This window comes from Nycticebus coucang, chromosome X, assembly GCF_027406575.1.
Source record: "Nycticebus coucang isolate mNycCou1 chromosome X, mNycCou1.pri, whole genome shotgun sequence".
Classification (NCBI taxonomy): domain Eukaryota; kingdom Metazoa; phylum Chordata; class Mammalia; order Primates; family Lorisidae; genus Nycticebus; species Nycticebus coucang.
The window spans coordinates 44,692,685-44,720,061 of NC_069804.1; the positions used below are offsets into that span (position 1 = coordinate 44,692,685).

General features: G+C 42.0%; 1 protein-coding gene across 1 annotated transcript; it reads right to left on the minus strand.

Moving 5' to 3' along the window:
- Nucleotides 1–19,653: 19,653 nt before the first annotated feature.
- On the minus strand, nt 19,654–21,031 carry LOC128577799 (keratin, type I cytoskeletal 18-like). Its single transcript, XM_053580138.1, has one exon. It carries the CDS (start codon nt 20,995–20,997, stop codon nt 19,702–19,704), a length of 1,296 nt encoding a protein of 431 aa, XP_053436113.1. The 5' UTR covers nt 20,998–21,031; the 3' UTR covers nt 19,654–19,701.
- Nucleotides 21,032–27,377: the final 6,346 nt, after the last annotated feature.

Below are 27,377 nucleotides of genomic sequence, written 5' to 3' on the forward strand. Positions count from 1 at the left end.
ACAGAAAAAGAATTTCAAATATTGATTATAAGGAAGCTCAACAAAATATAAGAGAAAATGAAAACCAACACAGGGAAACCACAAAAACAATATATGAAACGAATAAAAAAATTCATGAAAAGAAAAACAAAATGGTACTTCTGGAAATCAAACATTCATTTAAGGAAATACAAGACACAGTGGAAAATTTTAAGAATAGACTAGATTAGGCAGAAGAAAGAATCTCAGAGCTTGAAGACAACACCTTTGAATTAAACCAGACAGTCAAAAAGAACAGAGAACTAAGAGGAATGAACAAAGCCTACAAGAAATTTGGGATTATGTAAAGAGGCTATATATAAAAATCATAAGCATCTCTAAACACGAAGAAGAAAACACACTTGGGTTAGAGAAACTATCCAATGGAATAATTGAAGAAAACTTCCCTGGTCTTGCTAGAGATTTAGACATTCAGGTACAAGAAGTTCAACAAAAACCTGGGGGATTCATTGCAAAGAGGTATTCACCAAGACACATAGTCGTCAAACTGACCAAAGTCAACACCAAAGAGGAACTACAAGGAGCCATAAGGTGAAAACACCAGGTAACTTATAATGGAAAACCCATAGGGCTAACTGCAGACTTCTCAACTGAGACCTACAAGCCAGAAGGGATTGGAGCCAAACCTCAGTCTTCTTAAATACAACAGTAGCCAACCTAGGTTTTGTATACTTTAAAAGTAAGTTTCCTATATGAAGGAAAAATGAAGACTTTTTCAGAAGAGCAAACACTGAATTTGTCAAGACCACACATGCCCTGCAGGAAGTACTCAGATCTGCATTATATATGGGTCAGCACAATAGACACCCACCAGTGTAAAATCACCAAAAAGCTAAATATCAGAGCTCAAATAAAATAATGCCTCAAGAGTTTAAATAAAGCAATAAGGTTCTAACCAACAATATTAACAGGAATGCATCCCACTTATCAGTTCTTTCAATAAATGTGAATGTCTTCAAATCCCCACTCAAGAGACATAGACTGGCTGAATGTATAAAAAATATATATAGTCCAAGAATCTTCTGTCTCTAAAAAACACATCTAATCTACAAGAACTCATTCAGACTCAGGTGAAGGGACAGAAAAAAATGTTCCATGCAAATGGAAATGAAAATAAAGTAGATATATCCATTATATCAGATAAAATAGACTCAAATCAATAATAGTAAAGAAAGGCAAAGATGGTCATTATGTAATGGTAAAGGGAACAATACATCAATAAGACATATCAATCCTAAACATTTATGCACCTAATACAGGTGCACCCAGATTCATAAACCAAAGTGATAAATAACAGCATCATAATTGCCAGGTACTTAACCCTCCACTGACAGGACTGAGAAGATGCTCCAAGAAACAAACATTGGACTTAAATAGGACTCCAGAGCAAATGGACATAATAGGTATTTACAGCACATTTTACCCCCAAACTACTGAATATACATTCTTCCCCCAATCTACTGAATATACATGTTTCTCATCAGCACCTGGAATATTCTCTAAGACTGATCACATCTTAGGCCACAAAACGTCTCAACAAATTCATAAAAATGGAAATTATACCATGTATCTTCTCATACCATAGTGGAATAAAGTTAGAAATCAACTTCAAGAGAAACATTCAATTCTATACAAAATCATGGAAATTAAATAACTTACTGCCAAATGATTATTGGGTAAAGACAAAATTAAGATGAAAACAGAAAGATTCCCTGAACTAAATAACAAAGGGGACACAAGTTATCAAAATCTATGGGATTCAACAAAAGAAGCCCTAAGGGGAAAATTTATAGTCGTAAATGCCTTCATCAGAAAGACAGACCACAAATCAACAATCCAATGAATCATCTCAAGGAAGCAGAAAAATAAAAAAGCAAACCAAACCCAAACACAGCAAATTAAATAACCCAAGTCAGAACAGAACTAAACTAAATTGAAAACAAAAAAATTGGGGATATTAATGAATAAAACTTGGTTCTTTGAAAGATAAATAAAATCGACACACCCTTCACTGGATTAATCAGAAATAAATAAAACTGATACACCCATCACTGGATTAATCAGAAATAAAAAAGAAAGGACCCAAACAAGCTCAATAAGAAAAGAAAATGGTGGCTTTGTGAATGTCCTCCCAGCACCCTAAGCCTCACTTCCAGTTTCCTCACCACTGCCCTGGCATGGACCTCGGGGACAGTGACAACCCTTTTTTGGCAGAGAGCTGCTTGTGCACCCTTCTAGGCCCTTCGACATAGCTTCCCTTCTAAACTGCATGATGGAGGCCGTGTGGTCCTATCCAGGCGGCCAGCGCCCACAGGCCTGGGTCTCGGGTGCGTGTTGCTGGGTAATGGGCCTTCTCCTGGGGCTCCTCTCCTTCCAGAGCCTCCACAGCCACTGCCGAGGGACAGGGCTGTGCCGGGCCTGGCATATGGGAATCCCTCCAAGGAGCACCTGGAGCGACTGCCTTCGCTGTGGAAGTGACAGTGTCTTCAAGGAAACCGGAAGCCCTTGGCGACCACTGGAGACCCGGTTAGGTTTCCATCTTTTCCCAAACACTAGGGAATTGAAACTCGGCGGCCCTGGTGGTGGCCCTAGGTATCTAGCTTAGGGCTGTCACAGATGCACTGATAGAAGATGACGTCTGCATTCAGAACTCTGTAAAAGCCCTTACAAGAGATACAGTGACTTGGTTTCAATATATTCAGGAGATGAATCCATTGCTTCACATTTTGCCCTTGTCACTGCATATGAAGACATCAAAAAATGACTTAAAGAGGGAGACAAGATGGCGGACTGAAGCCAGCTTTCAACAGAGGCTCCCGTCCAGAAGGAGAGTTAAGGGACAGGAATTTAGTAAGTATCATGGTGGACTTGAGCCTCACCAAGAGAGAAGGTTGAAGAACGCACATCAACACCGCTGAGGCAAGCTGTGATCACAAGGACACAAACAAAAGGTACAAAATCCACCACCAAGTGGACGGGAGTCCCCCTCCCCCATGAGACAGGCTCAAGAGCCCCACAATTAAACAAGCGGGCAGAAATTAAAGGCCCTCCCACTACACTCCACGCAAGAGACCTTCTAAAAACTGGACCTACCTCCCCTAGTGGGGTGTCGTGGTGTTCTCCTGCCAGGCATAAAACTGAATAAAACTTTGGGAATCCTTCGCCGGCAAACCTTCCGGTGCTCCCCTCCCGCACACTGAGGTCTGGAGGCCTGTCCCCCAGGAGTTCAGATCCTTGGGTGATTTCTCAAGGGGAGTGGACAGTCCCTGAGTTGCGACTGGTCAGCATTGACTCTGAGGCACGCGAGTGAGGAGAGGGCACCGGGCTGAGGGGGAGTCACGCCTCGCGGCACTTCCCTGCGGTGCAGTGCACCAACCCTCCCCGGGCAACATTATGGGGCACAAGACTGAATAAGACACTAGCTTCCCCGCTGAGAGCTGAGAGCCCCTACTCTCACTCGGGGTCTGAGGGCCTATCCCCAAGGAGTTCGGCTCCTTGGATGATTTCTCGAGGGGAGTGCACAGTGCCTGAGCTGCGTCAGGTCAGCACTGACTCTGGGACACGTGAGCGAGGAGAGGGCACGCTGCTGAGGGGAAATCAAGCCTTGGCGGCACTTCCCTGCGGTGCAGTGCAGGAGCCCTCCCTGGGCCATAGTGTTGCGTAAAACTGAATGAAACTCTAGCTCCCCCCCCACTCCCAATCGGGGTCTGGGGGCCCATCCCCCAAGAGTTCTGATTCTTGGGGGATCTCTTGAGAGGTGTGGACCCAGCACAAACTGCAGCCGCTCAGTGCTGACTCTGGGGCGCTGGACAGAGGAGAAAAGGGTCGCCTGAGCGCCCACACCAGAGCAGCAGTTCCCTGGAGGTAGATCAACAGCCGTTTTTTCTTTAAGGGCAGAACGCTCACTTCTGGATACTCTGAGGCCACACCCCCTGTCTCCCTGGGCAACCAGAGGAGGCCACCGGTGAGCGGGGGATTTCCTGACACTGCTCACAAACCCGGGAAGCTTCCAGGGTGGGGCCAACCCAGAGAGGTGTTCGGAAGCAAATCTCCAGCAGCAAAGACGTTTGAACTCAAAACAGCCCGTCTTCTGTAGGCGATTTCGACAGGAACAGAGACAGAGCCTCGCAAAGTTGTCTGTTCTGTTCTGTTCTGTTAGCAGCATCCATCAGGGATGGGGCTAAGCCTGAGTGAACACCTCCTTCCCATCACCTGCATCAAACACTCAAAGATGTCAGGCCCCATCTCCTCCTGCTAGATAGCGGCAGTCTGTGGGGGCCTGGCAGACTTCCTTGTCATTCAGGCAGGTGCAAACCCCTGGAGTGTCTGTTCACTGCAGGCAACTGGGTTAGCCATCTGCAGAGATACCAGTGACTGGGTCCGACGGAGGGGCAAAGTGGGTAAGGAGACGTCAACCTTCCTAGACTGCTCTGTTTGCTGGGTGGCTCCTCCTGACTCCACGCTGCACTGGGGTGAGCCGTGTCAGAGGAGTTACCAGGCCCCTGTGATCCAGTTCCCAGAGACCTCTTGAACTCTCCCACCCGAGACAAGTGCCGATTGAGATAGTTGATTTGGACCTTTTGAACTGGGCTAATAGACTGAGGACTTTTCAGGCGGTGCCCTGGGTGTGCGATTGTAGGAAGGTTTGATTCTCCTTTTCCAACTGGGGCCAGAGGTGGGCAGGCGGGGTGACTTAATTGCTGATTTTTCCACACAGCTGAGACTTCAAGCCAGAGTAGAAGTTGCAATAGGATCAAACAGAAACCAGCTGAAAACAAGACAGAACGACTTTGCTCCACCACACCAGACAGGGCCCCAGTTTCTCAGGCCAAAACACTGTACGGGCCCTCGATAAAATCCCAGGGGAAAAACCAAAGGGAGTAAAATAACCATGGGGTGGAATCAGCGGAAAAACTCTGGTAACATGAATAACCAGAATAGATCAACCCCCCCAAGAAAAGATACAGCATATGTGATTGAAGATCCCATTCATAAACAACTGGCTGAGATGTCAGAAGTCGAATTCAGAATTTGGTTTGCAGAGAAGATTAATAAAACGGAATTAGGAATTCGAGGAGAAATTCAAAAATTGTCTCAAGAATTTAACGAATTTAAAGACAAAACCACCAAAGACTTAGACACACTGAAACAAGAACTTACAGCCCTCAAAGATATGAAAAATACAGTAGAATCCCTCAGTAACAGAATGGAGCAAGCAGAAGAAAGGATTTCTGACATTGAAGATAAAGTCTTCGAACGCTGCCAATCTCTCAAAGAGGAAGAGAAATGGAGAGCAAAAACGGATCACTCACTCAGAGAACTCTCAGATAATTCAAAAAAAAAGCAATATAAGGAATATAGGAATTTCTGAGAACGATGAAGTGGCCTCCGAGGGCACAGAGGCCCTTCTGCGTGAAATTATGAAAGAAAAATTTCCAGACATGCCTAGAGAATCTGAAATTCAGATAGCAGACAGCTTCAGAACCCCAGCATGATTCAACCACAATAAGTCATCCCCCAGACATATCATAATTAGCTTCACTAAAGTTAACATGAAAGAGAAGATTCTCAAAGCAGCCTGGCGAAAGAAAACTATAACGTACAAAGGTAAGAATATTAGAATAACTGCAGATCTCTCTGCTGAAACTTTTCAAGCAAGAAGAGGCTGGTCATCAACTTTTAATCTCCTAAAGCAAAAAAACTTTCAACCCAGGATCTTGTATCCAGCTAAACTGAGTTTCATCTATGATGGAGAAATTAAGTACTTCAATGACATTCATATGTTGAAAAAATTTGCCATAAGTAAACCAGCTCTTCAGGATGTTCTCAGACCTATCCTCCACAATGACCAACCCAATCCTATACCACAAAAGTAAACTCACTCAGAAACTTCGGATCAAACTCCAACTTCCACACTGGCGAAAGGATTAAAAATGTCAACTGGACCTTTGAAAAACTCGATACCCAAAATTCTACCAGACTTATCAATACTCTCCATCAATGTGAATGGCTTAAACTGTCCTCTAAAGAGGCATAGGTTAGCTGACTGGATACAAAAACTCAAGCCAGATAATTGTTGCGTACAAGAGTCACATCTCAACTTAAAAGACAAATACAGACTCAGGGTGAAAGGATGGTCATCCATATTTCAGGCAAATGGTAATCAGAAAAAAGCAGGTGTTGCAATTTTATTTGCAGACACAGTAGGCTTTAAACCATCAAAAGTAAGGAAGGACAAGAATGGTCACTTCATATTTGTTAAGGGTAATACTCAATATGACGAGATCTCAATTATTAATATCTATGCACCCAACCAGAATGCACCGCAATTTATAAGAGAAACTCTAACAGACATGAGTAACTTGATTTCCTCCAGCTCCATAATCGTTGGAGATTTCAACACTCCCTTGGCAGTGTTGGATCGATCCTCCAGAAAGAAGCTGAGCAAAGAAATCTTAGATTTAAACCTAAAGATCCAATATTTAGATTTAGCAGACATCTACAGAACATTTCATCCCAACAAAACTGAATACACATACTTCTCATCAGCCCACGGAACTTACTCCAAAATTGATCACATTTTAGGTCACAAGTCTAACCTCAGTAAATTTAAAGGAATAGAAATTATTCCATGCATCTTCTCGGACCATCATGGAATAAAACTTGAATTGAGTAACAACAGGAATCTGCATACCCATAGAAAAACATGGAAGTAAAATAACCTTATGCTGAATGATAGCTGGGTCAGAGATGAGATTAAGAAAGAAATCACCAATTTTTTGGAACAAAACGACAATGAAGACACAAACTATCAGAACCTCTGGGACCCTGCAAAGGCAGTTCTAAGAGGGAAATTTATAGCACTGCAACCTTCCTCAAGAGAACGGAAAGAGAGGAAGTTAACAACTTAATGGGACATCTCACGCAACTGGAAAAGGAAGAACATTCTAACCCCAAGCCCAGTAGAAGAAAAGAAATAACCAAAATAAGAGCAGAATTAAATGAAATTGAAAACAAAAGAATAATACAACAGATCAATAAATCAAAAAGCTGGTTTTTTGAAAAGGTCAATAAAATAGATAAACCTCTGGCCAACCTAATCAGGAAAAAAAGAGTAAAATCTCTAATATCATCAATCAGAAACAACAAAGACGAAATAACCACAGACTCATCAGAAATCCAAAAAATCCTTAATGAATATTACAAGAAACTTTATTCTCAGAAATATGAAAATCTGAAGGAAATAGACCGATACTTGGAAGCACGCCACCTTCCAAGACTTAACCAGAATCAAGTGGAAATGTTGAACAGACCCATATCAAGTTCAGAAATAGCATCAACTATAGAAAACCTCCCTAAAAAGAAAAGCCCGGGACCAGATGGTTTCACGTCAGAATTCTACCAAACCTTTAAAGAGGAATTCGTACCTATATTACTCAACCTGTTTCAAAATGTAGAAAAAGAAGGAAGACTACCCAACACGTTCTATGAAGCAAACATCACCCTGATCCCCAAACCAGGAAAAGACCCAACAAGAAAAGAAAATTATAGACCAATATCACTAATGAATATAGATGCAAAAATATTCAACAAGATCCTAACAAACAGAATCCAGCAACACATCAAACATATTATACATCATGACCAAGTTGGTTTTATCCCAGGGTCTCAAGGCTGGTTCAATATATGTAAATGTATAAATGTAATTCAGCATATAAACAAATTAAACAACAAAGACCATGTGATTCTCTCAATTGATGCAGAAAAAGCTTTGGATAATATCCAGCATCCCTTCATGATCAGAACACTCAAGGAAATTGGTCTAGAAGGGACTTTTCTTAAACTGATAGAGGCTATGTACAGCAAACCCACAGCCAATATCATATTGAATGGAGTTAAATTGGAATCATTTCCACTCAGATCAGGAACCAGACAAGGCTGCCCATTGTCTCCATTGCTTTTCAACATTGTAATGGAAGTTTTAGCCACCGCAATTAGGGAAGAAAAGGCGATCAAGGGTATCCATATAGGGTCAGAAGAGATCAAACTCTCGCTCTTCGCAGATGATATGATTGTGTATCTGGAAAACACTAGGGACTCTACTACAAAACTCCTGGAAGTGATCAAGGAATACAGCAGCGTCTCAGGTTACAAAATCAACATTCATAAATCGGTAGCCTTTATATACCCCAACAACAGTCAAATTGAAAAAGCAGTTAAGGACTCTATCCCATTCACAGTAGTGCCAAAGAAGATGAAATATTTGGGAATTTACCTAACAAAAGACGTGAAAGATCTCTATAAAGAGAACTATGAAACTCTAAGAAAAGAAATAGCTGAAAATGTTAACAAATGGAAAAACATACCATGCTCATGGCTGGGAAGAATCAACATTATCAAAATGTCCATACTATCCAAAGCAATATATAATTTCAACGCACTCCCTATTAAAGCTCCACTGTCACATTTTAAAGATCTTGAAAAAACATTACTTCGTTTTATATGGAATCAGAATAAACCTCGAATAGCCAAGACATTACTCAGAAATAAAAACAAAACAGGAGGAATCACACTACCAGACCTCAGACTTTACTACAAATCGATAGTGATCAAAACAGCATGGTATTGGCACAAAAACAAGAGAAGTAGATATCTGGAACAGAATAGAGAACCAAGAGATGAATCCAGCTACTTACCGCTATTTGATTTTTGACAAGCCAATTAAAAACATTCAGTGGGGAAAAGATTCCCTATTTAACAAATGGTGCTGCGTGAACTGGCTGGAAACCTGCAGAAGACTGAAATTGGACCCACACCTTTCACCATTAACTAAGATAGACTCTCATTGGATTAAAGATTTAAACTTAAGACATGAAACTATAAAAATACTAGAGGAGAATGCAGGGAAAACCCTTGAAGAAATTGGTCTGGGTGAGTATTTCATGAGGAGAACCCCCCGGGCAATTGAAGCAGCTTGAAAAATACACTACTGGGACTTGATCAAACTAAAAAGCTTCTGCACAGCTAAGAACACAGTAAGCAGAGCAAGCAGACAGCCCTCAGAATGGGAGAAGATATTTGCAGGGTATATCTCTGACAAAGGTTTAATAACCAGAATTCACAGAGAACTCAAACGCATGAGCAAGAAAAAAGCAAGGGATCCCATCGCAGGCTGGGCAAGGGATTTGAAGAGAAACTTCTCTGAAGAAGACAGGCGCACGGCCTTCAGACATATGAAAAAATGCCCATCATCTTTAATCATCAGAGAAATGCAAATCAAAACTACTTTTAGATATCATCTAACTCCAATGAGACTAGCCTATATCACAACATCTCAAGACCAGAGATGTTGGCGTGGATGCGGAGAAAAGGGAACACTTCTGCACTGCTGGTGGGAATGCAAATTAATACATTCCTTTTGGAAAGATATATGGAGAACACTCAGAGATCTAAAAATAGATCTGCCGTTCAATCCTGTAATTCCTCTGCTGGGCATATACCCAGAAGACCAAAAGTCACAACATAACAAAGATATTTGTACCAGAATGTTTATTGCAGCCCAATTCATAATAGCTAAGTCATGGAAAAAGCCCAAGTGCCCATCGATCCACGAATGGATTAATAAATTGTGGTATATGTATACCATGGAATACTATGCAGCCTTAAAGAAAGATGGAGACTTTACCTCTTTCATGTTTACATGGATGGAGCTGGAACATATTCTTCTTAGTAAAGTATCCCAAGAATGGAAGAAAAAATACCCAATGTACACAGCTCTACTATGAAACTAATTTGGGACTCTCACATGAAAGCTATAACCCAGCTACAACTTAACAATAGGGGGAAGTGGGAAAGGGGGGGTGGGTAGAGGGAGGGGGATCGGTGGGATCACACCTGTGGTGCATATTACAGGGGTATTTGCGAAACTTGGTAAATGTAGAATGTAAATGTTTTGGCACAGTAACTGAGATAATGCCGGAAAGGCTATGTTAACCACTGTGATAAAAATGTGTCAAATGGTTTATGAAGTGAGTGTATGATGCCCCATAATCATATCATTGTATACAGTTATGATTTAATAAAAAAAAAAAAAGAAAAGAAAAAAAGAAAGGGCCTTCAAAGTGGATGGGAGGATATTTTTGTTCTATGTTGGTAAGGATATTTTGGGACTGTTTAGCAGAAATAGCAATGATGGATGTGTGTACTTCATGGCTGAACAGCTAAGCAACATATTTAAAGTTCTAACATTAAATGTGATATTAGCTGTAAAGTTTCAGTAGCTAACATTAAAGTTTTAGAAGATTTAAGCATTTTCAAATAAATGTGGATATTTATATATAAAAGAAAAGTGGATGGGAGGAAAACCTGGACTGTTGAACCGGGGAGTCTGGAAGGAACATAAGAATGTGGATATGGATGGGGGATGGGAAGACGGCGGACTGAAGCCAGCTTTCCACAGAGGCTCCCGTCCTGATGAGAGTTAGGGGACGAAAATTTAGCAAGTAACCTGATGGATTCGAGCAACACCAAGTGAGAAAGTTGAGGAACGCACATCAACCCTGCTGAGGAGAGCTGCGACCACAAGGAAGCAAACAAAAGGTACAAAACCCATCACCAAGCTGACAGGAGTCCCCCCTCCCCCACCTGATCGGCTTAAGGGCCCCACAAACAAAAGGGCAGAAATCAAAGGCCATCCCACTACACTTCACGGGAGAGAACTACTACAAACTGGACCTACCTCCCTTATTAGGATGCCTAGGTGTTCTGCCAGGCACAAAACTGTATAAATCTGTAAATATCCTTTGCCGGCAACTCTGAGCACCCAGCACTTCCCTCCACTCTCTCTGAGGTCTGAAAGCCTGTCCCCCAGGAGTTCGGATTCTTGGGTGACCCCTAAGCGGAGAGGACAGTCCCTGAGCTGCAGCTGGTCAGGGCTGATTCTGGGGCACGGGAGAGAGGCAAGGACGGTCAGCGGAGGGAGACCCTCACCAGGGCGGCGCTTCCCTGAGGCGAGGTGCAGCAGCCCTCCTTGGGCAACAATACAACCAGGCATATAACTGAGTCGAACTCGCTACCAGCTGCTCTGAGCTCCCTGCTGCTCTGAGCTCCTGGCGCTCCCCCCATCCTCGCTCTGTGGTCCAGAAACCTGAGCGCCTGCCATGTGACCAGGCAGGGAGCTGAGTCTGTTTTTCGCTGCCCAGCGGTTCTGGGCTCCAACTGCTCTCTCCACCCCTCCCCCACTCTGAAGCCTGAAGGTTTGTGCTGTGATGGTACAACCGAGCGAGAGACTGGGAGGAACTGAATTCGCTTGCTGTCGGCCGGGCTCCCTACGGCTCGGAGCCCCTGCTGGCTCTGGACTCCAGGCGCTCCCCCGCCCTCACTCTGTGGTCCAGAGACCTGAGCACCTGCCATGTGGCAGGGCAGTGAACTGGGTGGAGCTGAGTCTGTTTGCTGCCCAGTGGTTCTGGGCTCCAGCCGCTCCCCCCACCCCGCCCTCACTCTGAAGCCTGGAGGCTTGGGCTGCAGCGGTACGGTGGAGAAAATATTGGGAGGAACTGAGTGAGCTTGCTGCCAGCAGCTCTGAGCTCCTAGCACCCCACCCCACCCTCACTCTGTGATTGGAGGCCTGTCCCCTGGGAGTCCGGATTCTTGAGGGATTTGTCGTGGCATGGACAGTGCCTGAACTGCGGCTGGTTGGTCCTGACTCTGGGACACAGGAGTGAGGCTGGGGGAGACCCAAATCAGAGCGGCAGTTCCCTGAGGCAGCTGAAGCCATACCCCCTGCCTCCCTGGGCAACCAGAGGAGGCCACCCAGAGTATAGGATTTGCCTGAGGTGACTCACAGACCCCAGAAACATCCAGGGTACGGCTGACACAGAGAACTGAGATTTCAACCCAGAGTAAGTGATTCACTGAGGTCAAACAGAAGCCAGCTGAAAATAAGTCAGAACCACTCAGCCCCACCACACCAGACAGGGCCCCAGTCTCTCAGGCTACAACACTGAACGGGCCCTCAACAAAACCCAAGGGGAAAAATCAAAGGGAGTAAAACAACCATGGGGCGGAATCAGCGGAAAATCTCCGGTAACATGAATAACCAGAATAGATCAACCCCCACAAGGAAAGAAATGGCGGATGTAATTGAAGATCCCATTCATAAACAACTGGCAGACATGTCAGAAATCGAATTCAGAATTTGGACTGCAGACAAGATTGATAAAATGGAATTAGGAATCCGAGGAGAAATTCAAAAGTTGTCTCAAGAATTTAAGGAATTTAAAGACAAAACCACCAAAGACTTAGACACACTGAAGCAAGAATTTGCAGCCCTTAAAGATATGAAAAATAAAGTAGAATCCCTCAGCAACAGAATGGACCAAGAAGAAGAAAGGATTTCTGACATGGAAGATAAAGCCTTTGAACACTCCCAAACTCTGAAAGAGGAAGAGAAATGGAGAGCAAACACTGATCACTCTTTTAGAGAGCTCTGGGATAATTCAAAGAAGGTCAATATACGAATAATAGGAGTTCCAGAAAACGATGAAGTGGCATCGATGGGCACAGAGGCCCTTCTGCATGAAATTATGAAAGAGAATTTTCCAGACATGCCTAGAGAACCTTAAATTCAGATAGCAGTCTCAGAACTCCAGCAGGATTCAACCCCAATAAGTCATCCCCCAGACATATCATAATTAACTTCACTAAAGTCAACATGAAGGAGAAAATTCTCAAGGTTATCAGGCAAAAGAAAGCCATTATCTACAAAGGTAAGAACATTAGAATGACTGCAGATCTCTCTGCTGAAACTTTTAATCGACTTTTAATCTCCTAAAGCAAAAAAACTTTCAACCCAGGATCTTGTACCCAGCTAAACTGAGTTTCATCTATGATGGAGAAATTAAATACTTCAACGACATTCATATGTTGAAGAAATTTGCCACAACCAAAACAGCTCTTCAGCATAGTCTCAGACCTATCCTCCATAATGACCAACCCAATCCTCTACTACAAACCTAAACTCACTCAGAAACTCCTGATCAAACTCCAACTTCTACAATGACGAAAAGATTAAAATTGTCCACTGGACTTTTGAAAAACTCGATACCCAAAATTCCACCAGACTTATCAATACTCTCCATTAATGTGAATGGCTTAAACTGTCCTCTAAAGAGACATAGGTTAGCAGACTGGATACAAAAACTCAGACCAGATATCTGTTGCTTACAAGAGTCACATCTTAAAAGACAAATACAGACTCAGGGTGAAAGGATGGTCATCCATATTTCAGGCAAATGGTAACCAGAAAAAAGCAGGTGTTGCAAATTTATTTGCAGACACAATAGGCTTTAAACCAACAAAAGTAAGGAAGGACAAGAATGGTCACTTCATATTTGTTAAGGGTAATACTCAATATGATGAGATTTCAATTATTAATATCTATGCACCCAATCAGAATGCACCTCAATTCATAAGAGAAGCTCTAACAGACATGAGCAACTTGATTTCCTCCAGCTCCATAATAGTCGGAGATTTTAACACTCCTTTGGCAGTGAGGGATCGATCCTCCAACAGGAAGCTGAGTAAAGAAATTTTAGATTTAAATCTAACCATCCAGCATTTAGATCTAGCAGACATCTACAGAACATTTTATCCTAACAATACTGAATACACATACTTCTCATCAGCCCACGGAACTTACTGCAAAATCGATCACATCTAAGGTCACAAATCTAACCTCAGTAAATTTAAAGGAATAGAAGTTATTCCATGCATCTTCTTGGACCATCATGGAACAAAACTTGAGCTGAGTAACAACAGGAATCCACATTCTCATACAAAAACATGGACATTAAATAACCTCATGTTGAATGATAGCTGGGTCAGAGATGAGATCAAGAAGGAAATTGCCAAATTTTTGGAACAAAACGACAATGAAGACACGAACTATCAGAACCTCTGGGACACCACAAAGGCAGTTCTAAGAGGGAAATTTATAGCACTGCAAGCCTTCCTCAGGAGAACGGAAAGAGAGGAAGTTAGCAACTTAAGGGGACATCTCAAGCAACTGGAAAAGGAAGAACACTCCAAACACAAACCCAGTAGAAGAAAAGAAATAACCAAAATCAGAGCACAACTTAATGAAATTAAAAACAAAAGAACAATACAACAGATCAATAAATCAAAAAGCTGGTTTTTTTAAAAGGTGAAGAAAATAGATAAACGGTTGGCCAACCTAATCGGGAAAAAAAAGAGTAAAATCTCTAATCTCATCAATCAGAAATGACAAAGACAAAATAACAACAGACTTCTCAGAAATCAAAAAAATCCTTAATGAATATTACAAGAAACTTTACTCTCAGAAATATGAAAATCTGAAGGAAATGGACTGACACTTGGAAGCTCGTCACCTTCCAAGACTTAACCACAATCAAGTGGAAATATTGAACAGGCCCATATCAAGTTCGGAAATAACATCAACCATACAAAACCTCCCCAAAAAGATAAGGCCGGAACCAGATGGTTTCACATCAGAATTCTACCAAACCTTTAAAGAGGAATTAGTACCTATGTTACTCAAACTGTTCCAAAATGTAGAAAAAGAAGGAAGTCTACCCAACACGTTCTATGAAACAAACATCACCCTGATCCCCAAACCAGGAAAAGACCCAACAAGAAAAGAAAATTATAGACCAATATCACTAATGAATATAGACGCAAAAATATTCAACAAGATCCAGCAACATATCAAACAGAATCCAGCAACATATCAAACAAATCATACATCATGATCAAGTTAGCTTTATCCCAGGGTCTCAAGGCTGGTTCAATATACGTAAATTTATAAATGTAATTCAGCACACAAACAAAGAAAAAAACAAAGATCATATGATCCTCTCAATCGATGCAGAAAAAGCTTTTGGTAACATCCAACATCCCTTCATGATCAGAACACTTACTAAGAAAATTGCTATAGAAGGGACATTTCTTAAACTGATAGAGGCCATCTACAGCAAACCGACAGCCAATATCATATTGAATGGAGTTAAATTGGAATCATTTCCACTTAGATCAGGAATCAGACAAGGCTGCCAATTGTCTCCGCTGCTTTTTAACATTGTAATGGAAGTTTTAGCCACCGCAATTAGGGAAGAACAGGTGATCAAGGGCATCCACATAGGGTCAGAAGAGAGCAAACTTTCGCTCTTCGCAGATGACATGATTGTATATCTGGAAAACACTAGGGACTCTACTACAAAACTCTTAGAAATGATCAAGGAATACAGCAACGTCTCAGGTTACAAAATTAACATTCATAAATCAGTAGCCTTTATATATACCAACAATAGTCAAGTTGAAAAAACAATTAAGGACTCTATCCCATTCACAGTAATGCCAAAGAAGATGAAATATTTGGGAGTTTATCTAACAAAGGATGTGAAAGATCTATATAAAGAGAACTATGAAACTCTAAGAAAAGGGATAGCCGAGAATGTTAATAAATGGAAAAACATACCATGCTCATGGCTGGGAAGAATCAACATTGTTAAAATGTCCATACTACCCAAAGCAATATATACCTTCAACGCAATCCCTATTAAAGTTCCACTGTCATACTTTAAAGATCTTGAAATAACAATACTTTATTTTATATGGAATCAGAAAAAACCTTGAATAGCCAAGACATTACTCAAAAATAAAAACAAAGCAGGAGGAATTACGCTACCAGACCTCAGACTATACTACAAATCGATAGTGATCAAAACAGAATGGTATTGGCACAAAAACAGAGAAGTAGATGTCTGGAACAGAATAGAGAACCAAGAGATGAACCCAGCTACTTACTGTTATTTAATCTTTGACAAGCCAATTAAAAACATCCAGTGGGGAAAAGATTCCCTATTTAACAAATGGTACTGGGTGAACTGGCTGGCAACCTGTAGAAGACTGAAACTGGATCCACACCTTTCACCACTAACCAAGATAGACTCTTACTGGATTAAAGACCTAAACTTAAGACATGAAACTATAAAAATACTAGAAGAGAGTGCAGGGAAAACCCTTGAAGAAATTGGGTTGGGTGAGTTTTTTATGAGAAGGACCCCCCAGGCAATTGTAGCAGCTTCAAAAATAGACTTTTGGAGTTTACCAAACTAAAAAGCTTCTGCACAGCCAAGAACACAGTAAGTAAAGCAAGCAAACAGCCCACAGAATGGGAGAAGATATTTGCTGGTTATGTCTCCGACAAAGGTTTAATAACCAGAATCCACAGAGAACTCAAATTCATTAGCAAGAAAAGAACAAGGGATACCATCACAGGCTGGGCAAGAGAATTGAAAAGAAACTTCTCCGAAAAAGACAGGCGAGTGGCCTTCAGACATATGAGAAAATGCTCAGCATCTTTAATCATCGGAGAAATGCAAATCAAAACTACTTTGAGATATCATCTAACTCCAGTGAGACTAGCCTACATCACAAAATCTCAAGACCAGAGATGTTGGCGTGGATGTGGAGAAAAGGGAACACTTTTGCACTGCTGGTGGGAATGCAAACTAATACATTCCTTTTGGAAAGATATAGGGAGAATACTTAGAGATCTAAAAATGGATCTGCCATTCAATCCTGTAATTTCTCTGCTGGGCATATACCCAGAAGATCAAAACTGCATCATAACAAAAATATTTGTACCAGAATCTTTATTGAAGCCCTATTCATAATTGCTAAGTCATGGAAAAAACCCTAGTGCCCATCGATCCACGAATGGATTAACAATTTGTGGTATATGTACACCATGGAATACTATACAGCCTTGAAGAAAGATGGAGACTTTACCTCTTTCATGTTTACATGGATGGAGCTGGAACATATTCTTCTCAGTAAAGTGTCTCAAGAATGGAAGAAAAAATACCCAATGTATTCACCCCTACTATGAAACTAACTTAGGACCTTCACATGAAACCTATAACCAGCTGGCAACATGCAGAAGACTGAAATTGGACCCACACCTTTCACCATTAACTAAGATAGACTCTCATTGGATTAAAGATTTAAACTTAAAACATGAAACTATAAAAATACTAGAGGAGAATGCAGGGAAAACCCTTGAAGAAATTGGTCTGGGTGAGTATTTCATGAGGAGAACCCCCCGGGCAATTGAAGCAGCTTGAAAAATACACTACTGGGACTTGATCAAACTAAAAAGCTTCTGCACAGCTAAGAACACAGTAAGCAAAGCAAGCAGACAGCCCTCAGAATGGGAGAAGATATTTGCAGGGTATATCTCTGACAAAGGTTTAGTAACCAGAATCCACAGAGAACTCAAACGCATCAGCAAGAAAAAAACAAGGGATCCCATCGCAGGCTGGGCAAGGGATTTGAAGAGAAACTTCTCTGAAGAAGACAGTTGCACGGCCTTCAGACATATGAAAAAATGCTCATCATCTTTAATCATCAGAGAAATGCAAATCAAAACTACCTTGAGATATCATCTAACTCCAATGAGACTAGCCTATATCACAAAATCCCAAGACCAGAGATGTTGGCGTGGTTGCGGAGAAAAGGGAACACTTCTGCACTGCTGGTGGGAATGCAAATTAATACATTCCTTTTGGAAAGATATATAGAGAACACTCAGAGATCTAAAAATAGATGTGCCATTCAATCCTGTAATTCCTCTGCTGGGCATATACCCAGAAGACCAAAAATCACAACATAACAAAGATATTTGTACCAGAATGTTTATTGCAGCCCAATTCATAATAGCTAAGTCATGGAAAAAGCCCAAGTGCCCATCGATCCACGAATGGATTAATAAATTGTGGTATATGTATACCATGGAATACTATGCAGCCTTAAAGAAAGATGGAGACTTTGCCTCTTTCATGTTTACATGGATGGAGCTGGAACATATTCTTCTTAGTAAAGTATCTCAAGAATGGAAGAAAAAGTACCCAATGTACTCAGCCCTACTATGAAACTAATTTGGGGCTCTCACATGAAAGCTATAACCCAGTTACAACTTAACAATAGGGGGAAGTGGGAAAGGGGGGGTGGGTAGAGGGAGGGGGATCGGTGGGATCACACCTGTGTTGCATCTTACAGGGGTATTTGCAAAACTTGGTAGATGTAGAATGTAAAGGTTTTGGCACAGTAACTGAGATAACCCCGGAAAGGCTATTTTAACCACTGTGATAAAAATGTGTCAAATGGTCTATGAAGCGAGTGTATGATGCCCCATGATCATATCAATGTATACAGTTATGATTTAATAAAAAAAATAAAAAGAAAGAAAGCTATAACCAAGTTACAACCTAAGAACAGGGGTAAGGGGGAAAGCATGGGGAGGGAGGGGGGTGGTGGGTAGAGGGAGGGGGATTGAAAAGATCACACCTGTGGTGCATCTTACAAGGGTACATGTGAGTCTTGGCAAATGTGGAATGTAAATGTCTTGGCGAAGTAACTAAGAAAATGCCAGGAGGGCTATGTCAACTATTGAGATGAAAATGTGTGAAATATTCTATGAAACAAGTGTATAGTGCCCCATGATCATATTGATGTACACAGCTATGATTTAATAGAAAAAAAAAGAATGTGTATATGAAGTAACCTAGGTAACCAATGACTAATAGAAAGAGACCATCAATGACCAATAGAAAAGGGCAATATTTCCTGGAGGCACAAAGAGGCCAATGACAGACTTAGAGCCTATTTCAAATGGAGTATTTAGTACCCCTATAGGTGTTTATTTCCTGTCTCTCTCAACATTTTTTCCTTTACAAGAGGGATCCATTTCCACCTCTGTTTGGAAGTGCTCTAAACTTTGTTCTTCCTAAATAAAATCTCTCTTTGTTACCCTGAAACTTGTGTAAGTCACTTTTACCTTCTAGCCACATTGCCTGTGCCACCCAGTTTTATTTTCAGTTTCTACTCACTTTTGCTTTTAGTTACGATCGTGCCTTGGTTGAACCTTTTAGCTCAGGCTTAGTAATTGAACCAGATGAACCAGGTTCAGCGAACTGGGACCGCTGACCCCTAACACTTTATATATTCTTCTAGGCACAATGAATTTGAGTGCACTTCAGCTTGACTTCTAACTGCTAGCATCTGTATCTTTGAGTTTTGAAGCTTTCTCTCATGGCAGACTAGTCTGCCTATGCTCACCACAGGTCAGAAATAAAGTAGAATAAACACACCTCTGGAGGAGTCTTTAACGAGTGGGTTCTGGTGGATAAATACTGCAGCTCTCTTGTCTCTTGGTTGGGATAACAGAGGTATGTCCTCTACTGCCCTCAGAGTTCCCCAGAGGGATTGCTTTCCAGTTGTCCACAGTGGAACTAGCTTGGTAACACACCCTTGGTTGACTGCTTGCCCTGCCCTGTCTCTCTTCTTCATTATTCTACTGGTATTTCCTGGGATCACCTCCCAGATCAACTATTTTCACTCATGCCTTTGTCTTTGGATCTGCTTCTTGGTGAATCTAAACTAAGACACCAGTAATCCAGTGTTGGTTTTCTGCAAAACCATGTCCTTGCCCCTCATTTTACTTTTCAAACTTGGTTCTCTGATCCTTTATTAAATAAGATCTTGAAGTCACTTTTTTTTTTTTTTTCCAGTGACCTCTGAACTCTTTATTGGCATAGCATAAGGGCATGCTGCTGTACTGCCTCAGTGTCTCAGAACTTTGGTGTCATTGGTCTCAGACACCACTTTGCCGTCCACTATCCTGCGGGTGGTGGTCTTTTGGATGGTTTGCATGGAGTTGCTGCTGTCCAGGGCATCACCAAGGTTGAAGTCCTCCCCGTCTTCCAGCAGGCGGCGGTAGGTGGCGATCTCAGCCTCTAGCTTGACCTTGATGTTCAGCAGTGCCTCATACTCCTGGGCCTGGCGCTGCCCCTCTGCCCGGGTCTGTGCCAGCTCTGACTCCAAATGCAGCAGGACCCCATTGAGTTGCTCCATCTGCAAGGCGTAGCGTGCCTCCACCTCCCTCAGGCTGTCCTCCAACCTGGACTTCTGATTTGTCATAGAGTCCAGTTCGATCTCCAAGGACTGGACTGTACGTGTCAGCTCTGTGAGCATTGTCTTAGCAGCTCCGACCTCAGCAAACTGTGAGGTGACCACTGAGGTGCTCTCCTCAATCTGGTGGGACCAGGTCTTGGCCAGCTCTTCTTGGTTCTTCCGAGCCAGCTCGTCATACTGGGCCCGCATGTCTGCCATGATCTTGCTCAGGTCCTGGGATTTGGGAGCGTCTACTTCCACAGTCAACCCAGAGCTGGCAATCTGGGCTAGTAGGACTTTTACTTCCTCCTCGTGGTTCTTCTTCATGAAGAGCAGCTCCTCCTTGAGAGCCTCGATCTCTGACTCCAGCTGCAGTCGAGTGATATTGGTGTCATCAATGACCTTGCGGAGCCCATGGATGTCGCTCTCCACAGACTGGCGCATGGCCAGTTCTGTCTCATACTTGACTCTAAAGTCATCAGCAGCAAGACGGGCATTGTCAATCTGCAGAACGATGCGGGCATTGTCCACAGAATTCGCAAAGATCTGAGCCCTCAGGTCCTCGATGGTCTTGAAGTAATGCGCCCAGTCTCTGACCTGGGGCTCCTTCTTCTCCAGGTGTTCCCGGATTTTGCTCTCCAGCCTCCGATTATCGATCTCCAGGTTCCTCACTCTGTCCAGGTAGGAGGCCAGGCGGTCGTTCAGTTCTTGCATGGTCTCCTTCTCGGTCTGGATGCCCCCTATTCCTGCTAGACCCCCAGCCATCCCCGTGGCCAGGCCCCCGGACCCCCAGCCGCCCCGGAAGCTGGTGGAGCGGGACACGGAGATCCGGGAGCCCGAGCCCCCGGCGCCTGCATAGACGCTGGCTGCGCTGCTGGCAGGCCGCACACTGTAGCTGGGCGCCTGGACTGAGCCCAGGGACCGGTAATTGCTGGAGAAAGTGGTGGAACGAGTAGTGAAGGACATGATGTCTGAAGAGGAGAGAACAAAACTCGGGCGAGCTGGGCTTGAAGTCACTTTTGATGTTTAGGGCTACTGTGCACTTTAACAAAGTGGATATTTAAGCCCACCTTCTTAAAACAATCTTAATAACATCCCACTACTCTGCTGAAAATATGCAAGAATGAGTAGAATCAGCAGCTGTTGTTTGCTTCCACTTCTAGGAAACCTTCTAGCTTCCAATGGATTCAGTGTGGTTTTTTCTTAGTTCTTTGTACCCAAGAGGAATCTAATTGTTGAACAATAATCACACTGTATGGCTGCTTAGGCCACCTGTGTTTAACAGCCTTGGCTAAAAGCCTCAGGGGACTGAACTATTCTCAGGGAGAACTCTTGACACTTTCTGATATTTCTTGCAGGGTCTTATTTTTGGATATTTTAGAAACACAGAAATAGGTTAGTGAGGTCAAGAAGGGTGTGCTTTGGGTGGGTGACATCTTGGCTCATGGAAAGCCTTTTATTTTTAATGAGTTTCACAATGCTCATTTATATACATGAAACACTCATGCATACTGCTATAATTTGGTAGAATGCTCAGTAAAATAGGCAAACAAATGTGGTATTACTATTGCCGTGTTATGGTTAAGGTTACTGACCTTTATAAAGTCAGACAGCGAGTAAATAGTGCAGCCAGAAGGGCCTCTTTCACTTATCCTTGAAGGCCATATTTAACTTTAATTTCCTCTAAATTTATACATTTTCCTTCAAATTTATTCTTACTTAAAGCATAAGACTGCTGGGGGGTGAGAGGAAAGAAAGAAAAGGAAGGGAAGGATGAAAAACAGAAGAGAGAAAAACAGTAAAGTTTTCTAAAGAAAAAAAGGAGAGAAAGGAGTGGTATAGGAAGATGGAGATGTTAGAACCATACATTCCCTGAGGCCCTTTGAAATTTTATATACTAGGCTTAGCTGATGTTCCCTGCTAGAGCTTTGCCCTTTCCTTGCTTTCTATTTAGAGTGGCCCTAGAAATGGCTTGCCTTGCCCCTCTTATAATGGCCAGATAGGTCACTGCTGCCCTTTCCACCATTAGAAATTAACTAATAAAGAAATACTACCCTGGCCAGGCACAGTGGCTCATGCCCATAATCCTAGCACTCTGGGAGGCAGTGGCTGGTGGATTGCCCTGAGCTCACAGGTTGGAGACTAGCCTGAGCAAGAGTGAGACCCCATCTCTAAAAATAGCTGAGCATTGTGGCCAGTGCCTGTAGTCCTGTTGCAGGAAGATGAGGCCCAATGGAGAGAAAGAGCAGCAAAACACCATGTTTATAAGAGGAAAGGCTTTATTCACCAGCCAGAAGCTTACGGCATAGAAGAATTCCAAATGGCCACACTTGGGCATAGGGAAAATTTAGAACTTCAGCATAAGTACAATAAAGACCTCAGCCATAGGAAGCCCTGGGGCTGGGATGGCCCTTCTTAGATGTCCTGAATTAAGGCAACAGGATGGGTCTTTGTTTCTTCATCCCTCATCAATTATTCATGTAATAGGAACTATTGAGGGTGGGGCATGACCTTGGGCAAAGCAGCTCCCTTCAGCCTAGGACAGTGGGCCATATCCCTCCTGCCACCTCTTTTTGTAAATACGATTTTGTTGGAACACATTCAATTATGTTTTGCCTCTGATTGCTTTCATACTACAATGGCAGACTTGAGCAGCTGTGGCACGGAATAAATTGCCTACAAAACATAAAATAATGACTATCTGGCCCTGTTTCAAAAAAAAAAAAAAAAAGAAATTCTGACCTCTTGACTCCTAGGCTAGGGCAATTCTTGAGAGGGGTTGCTATAAGCCATCAGTACCCAATGTTCCTGGCAGCTGGGGGAAAGTATGCCTAGGCCCTGCATACCACATCACCCACTATAAGAAATTAATATCCCATAAAGCAAATTGGACTAATGAAATATAGAGGACAGATAGGTGCCAGAGGATAAATTCTTTCTTCTACCATGATGGACTGTTCTGAGATGTGATGGTTCAGACAGCCTTTCTAAAGATGTCTCATAAGACCAAGCAATTGCCTACAGTTGTTATAAAGCAGTGGCTATCTTAAAAACACATCCTCCAATATTTTTTTCTGCCTTCTTTACTTTGTTTTTCCCTTTTACCTATTCTTGCATTTTTGGATTTGCTATCTCCAATAAAGTTTAGCACATAAGCTTTTGCCTCAGACTGTTGCCTAGGTAACCCAGGCTAAGACCTACACAATTAAATATTTAGAATTTTGTCATGGAATTAATATAAGGTTAGAATAGTAGGGCATTCAGAGAATGAGGACATATTCTGTTTATCATCTCATTCCCTAAACCAAGATGTTTTTCAAATATGCTTTTCCCCACTGGTAAGTATCTCTTGTGTGTAAACATTGTGTTGAGGTTACCCTGAAGTAACCCAATTACTCCCATTTGCCCACAACCAAGATAGAATGCATGCCCTTCTTCCTGAAGCTCTTGTTCCAGTTCTGGGAAGCATGTTTATTATATATAATATTATTTTTACTTATCCTGAGGGTATTCCTGTTGATTTTTCAGGGCAATAACAGCTCACCTTGTAAGTTTTAAAACTACCAAGAGAGAATAAGTAGCTCTAGCCAAAATACAATTTTAAGAAGATGCACAAGACAAAATGGAGGAAAAGGGCCCTGGGGCTGCTCTGTACTTCCAAAGTAAGCTCCAAAAAATAAAATAAGCAGGCCACATGCAAGGTAACAGGCAAACTTTGTTTTGCTGAGAGGACTCTTTTCCTTGGGTTAATTCCAAGAGGGAACAGGCTCCAAGTGAGTCACAGAATAAGTAGGGCAGAGTTTGCCTTTCAGGGAATGCAATAGTGTGGGCCTACTCACAGCCCCTAGAGGATGCTCAGCAGGCACGACTTCCCGTAGCTCAGGCTGTGTCAGGCAGAAGGCTACCATGCAGAGCTCCAACGGCCCTGTAAACTTGCTCCAGTTCTGTTCACATGCCGACCACAAACGGAGTTTTCAGAGACAGCTCAGCTTTGTCTTTGATTTGTTCCTTTGGTGAAGAGTTTGGGTGGGGCAAGGTTGGGTCTGTGGTTGATAAGTGTGTCCTGAACTTGGAGCTGCGCCAACCTGTGGAACAGACAAAATAGAAATGTGGGCAGTGTGGGTTGAGAGCTGCTCACTGGGTTGTAATAGCGAGAGGATCTAAGGTAGGTCCTGAGACCAGTGTGTGGGGCCAAAGAGCAGGAATTCAAGAAGGAGACAATTCCAATGGACAAGGGAAGATAACCCTGGGTAGTACCAGACACAGAAGGCTGCTGATGGGGTATTTTATGGAACCGAATTGTTCTTGTGATTCAAAGGAGCAGTGGTAGCAGAGACACTGGTCTAAAGTCAATTAATATGTCTTAAATTTCAGTGTGGGGCATAACCTCACAGTCTAACTCACAATTTAGTAGTTATTTTGTGGCAATTGTTCTCCCCTGGGGAGCAAACTCTTTCTTCAAATGCAAACTGATCAGGAAGCATAACACACAAAGCAGATGAAGAGAACCCCTCTGCTGTTGAGAATGAGGTGGTGCAGATGAATTGGTTAGATATACCCACCTTGTGCTCCGTGCCAATTCTAAAGCTCTACATAATATTCCTTGAAACAAAAATTCTATGCTGAGAGAAGGCAAGTAGAAGATTGGGGTAGAACACTGGTGGGGGTGGGATAGGGTGAGTTGAAACATAGTTCCTATTCTTCCTGCCACAGAAGAATTCATAAATTATATACTCTAGAGTGCAGCTTCTACCTTTATAATGCCCATGGAGAACATGTATAAACATTCAGATGTTATTTCAGATACATGTGATAGTCTCAAATGCTGTTCCTTAGTATCACCTGTGTCTGTGTCTCTACGCATGTATACTATAAAATAAAAATCCCCTTCCTGATTTTTATCCTCCAGATAAATTACTCAATAATTCTATGCCTCATCGGGACAAGACATTCACAATCATGACGTTTGATCAGTGCATGATTTTAGTATTTCTTCTGTATCATCAAAGACTAAATTATATTCAAAATGGCTTTACTGTTAAATGCATTTTATTATATGCCACTTCTTTGAAAAACTGTCACTTTCTATGAGATATAGTTAGCAGCAGTCTATTTCTATCTAGTGGGCATTTAGTTCCTAATAGTATAGATAAAAGAGAATGTACTTGTACATTCGTTCACAGCTGCTCCTCACCCACCCCCCCAACCAAAAACTGAAATCTCCTATCCTTATTGCCTTCTCCTCCTCACTTGGTAAAAAATACATCACAGTTTATTTGGCTTTCTTACTTTAACCATGTTCTTTTTGATCATTTTTTTTTTCTGCTTTGGGCTTTTTAATTGCCCATCTTCCTCCCCGCCCCTTGTTGCAAATGCAGCATATGTTCTCACCTAGTCACTAATATCACCCACTTTAGAATCATACTTTTCAAAAAATGAACCACATGCTTAAAGAAATTCTTCATAAAACCCTCATGTCTGTGCTAACTACTGACCTTAGGTTGCCTTAGGTTTGCTATGGAATTTTCATCTGTAATTTCTTTCCATTACATTGTTTCTTGGCACTCAAGTCTTCTTCCTTTTCTTGAATTCCTTCTATTTTTGTTTTGCTAAACCACATATTCAGGTAACTTTTTAATTTTTATTTTTCAAAAGCTTGTGTGGCTGTTAAAGTTCCTCAGTCCTTGCCTGTCTAAAAATGACTTTATTTGCCTTTTAGAACTAGTTAATAATTTTTCTGGGTATAGGATACTCTGTTGTAAAAATGCCCCTTCAAAACTTTGAAACATTGCCCTCATTGTCCTCTAGCATCCAGTGTTTGTAATGTTATTAATCATGATTTTTTTTTAATTCTTCACTGGCCTCCCATCCCCCAAAAGATCATGCCATTTAAGATCATGCCTTTTTTTTTTCTTTTTGAGACAGAGCCTCAAGCTGTCACCCTGGGTAGAGTGCCGTGGCATCACAGCTCACAGCAACCTCCAACTCCTGGGCTTAAGCGAATCTCCTGCCTCAGCCTCCCAAGTAGCTGGGATTACAGGTACCCACCACAGTGCCTGGCTATTTTTTTGGTTATAATTGTCATTGTTGTTTGGCAGGCCGGGGCTGGATTCGAACTCGCCAGCTCTGGTGTATGTGGCTGGCGCCTTAGCTGCTTGAGCTACAGGCGCCAAGCCGAAATCATGCCTTTATCACTGTTTTTCTGAAATTTTAGTTATGTGTTACAGTGTGGTCTTTTCTGCACTTACTGTCCTGGGCATTTATTGGGCGCTTTAAAATTGAAGATAAGAATTTATGAAACTCTGGGGGTTTTATTCTATTATTTCTTTATTCCCTTCCTTCTATTTTCTTTTTTTTTTATTAAACCATAGCTGTGTACATGGATATGATCATACACTAGTTTCATAGACCGTTTGACACATTTTCATCACAATGGTTAACATAGCCTTCCTGGCATTTTCTTAATCATTGTGCTAAGACATTTACATTCCACATTTACTAAGTTTCGCATATAACCTTGTAAGATGCACTACAGGTGTAATCCCACAAATCCCCTTCCCTCTACCCATCTGCCCCCACCCTCCCCTCCCTTTCCCCTTCCCCCTATTCTTAGGTTGTAACTGGGTTATAGCTTTCATGTGAAAGCCCTAAATTAGTTTCATAGTAGGGCTGAGTACATTGGGTACTTTTTCTTCCATTCTTGAGATACTTTACTGAGAAGAATATGTTGCAGCTCCATCCATGTAAACATGAAAGAAGTAAAGTCTCCATCTTTCTTTAGGGCTGCATAATATTCCATGGTGTACATATACCACAATTTATTAATCCATTCATGGATCGATGGGCACTTGGGCTTTTTCCATGACTTAGCAATTATGAATAGGGCTGCAGTAAACATTCTGATACAAATGTCTTTGTTATGATCTGCTTTTTGGTCTTCTGGGTATATGCCCAGCAGAGGAATTACAGGATTGAATGGCAGATCTATTTTTAGATCTCTAAGTGTTCTCCATATCTCTTTCCAAAAGGAGTGTATTGATTTGCATTCCCACCAGCAGTGCAAAATTGTTCCCTTTTCTCCACATCCACGCCAACATCTCTGGTCTTGATATTTTGTGATATAGGCTAGTCTCACTGGAGTTAGATGATATCTCAAAGTAGTTTTGATTTGCATTTCTCTGATGATTAAAGATGGTGAGCATGAATGGATGCTGGATATTATCAAAAGCTTTTTCTGCATCAATTGAGAGAATCATATGGTCTTGGTTTTTTAATTTGTTTATGTTCTGAATTACACTTATAAATTTACCTATATTGAACCAGCCTTGAGACCCTGGGATAAAACT

Coding starts and splice junctions, on each gene's coding strand:
- LOC128577799 (XM_053580138.1), bottom strand. CDS start 20,997: ATGTCCTTCACTACTCGTTCCACCACTTTCTCCAGCAATTACCGGTCC.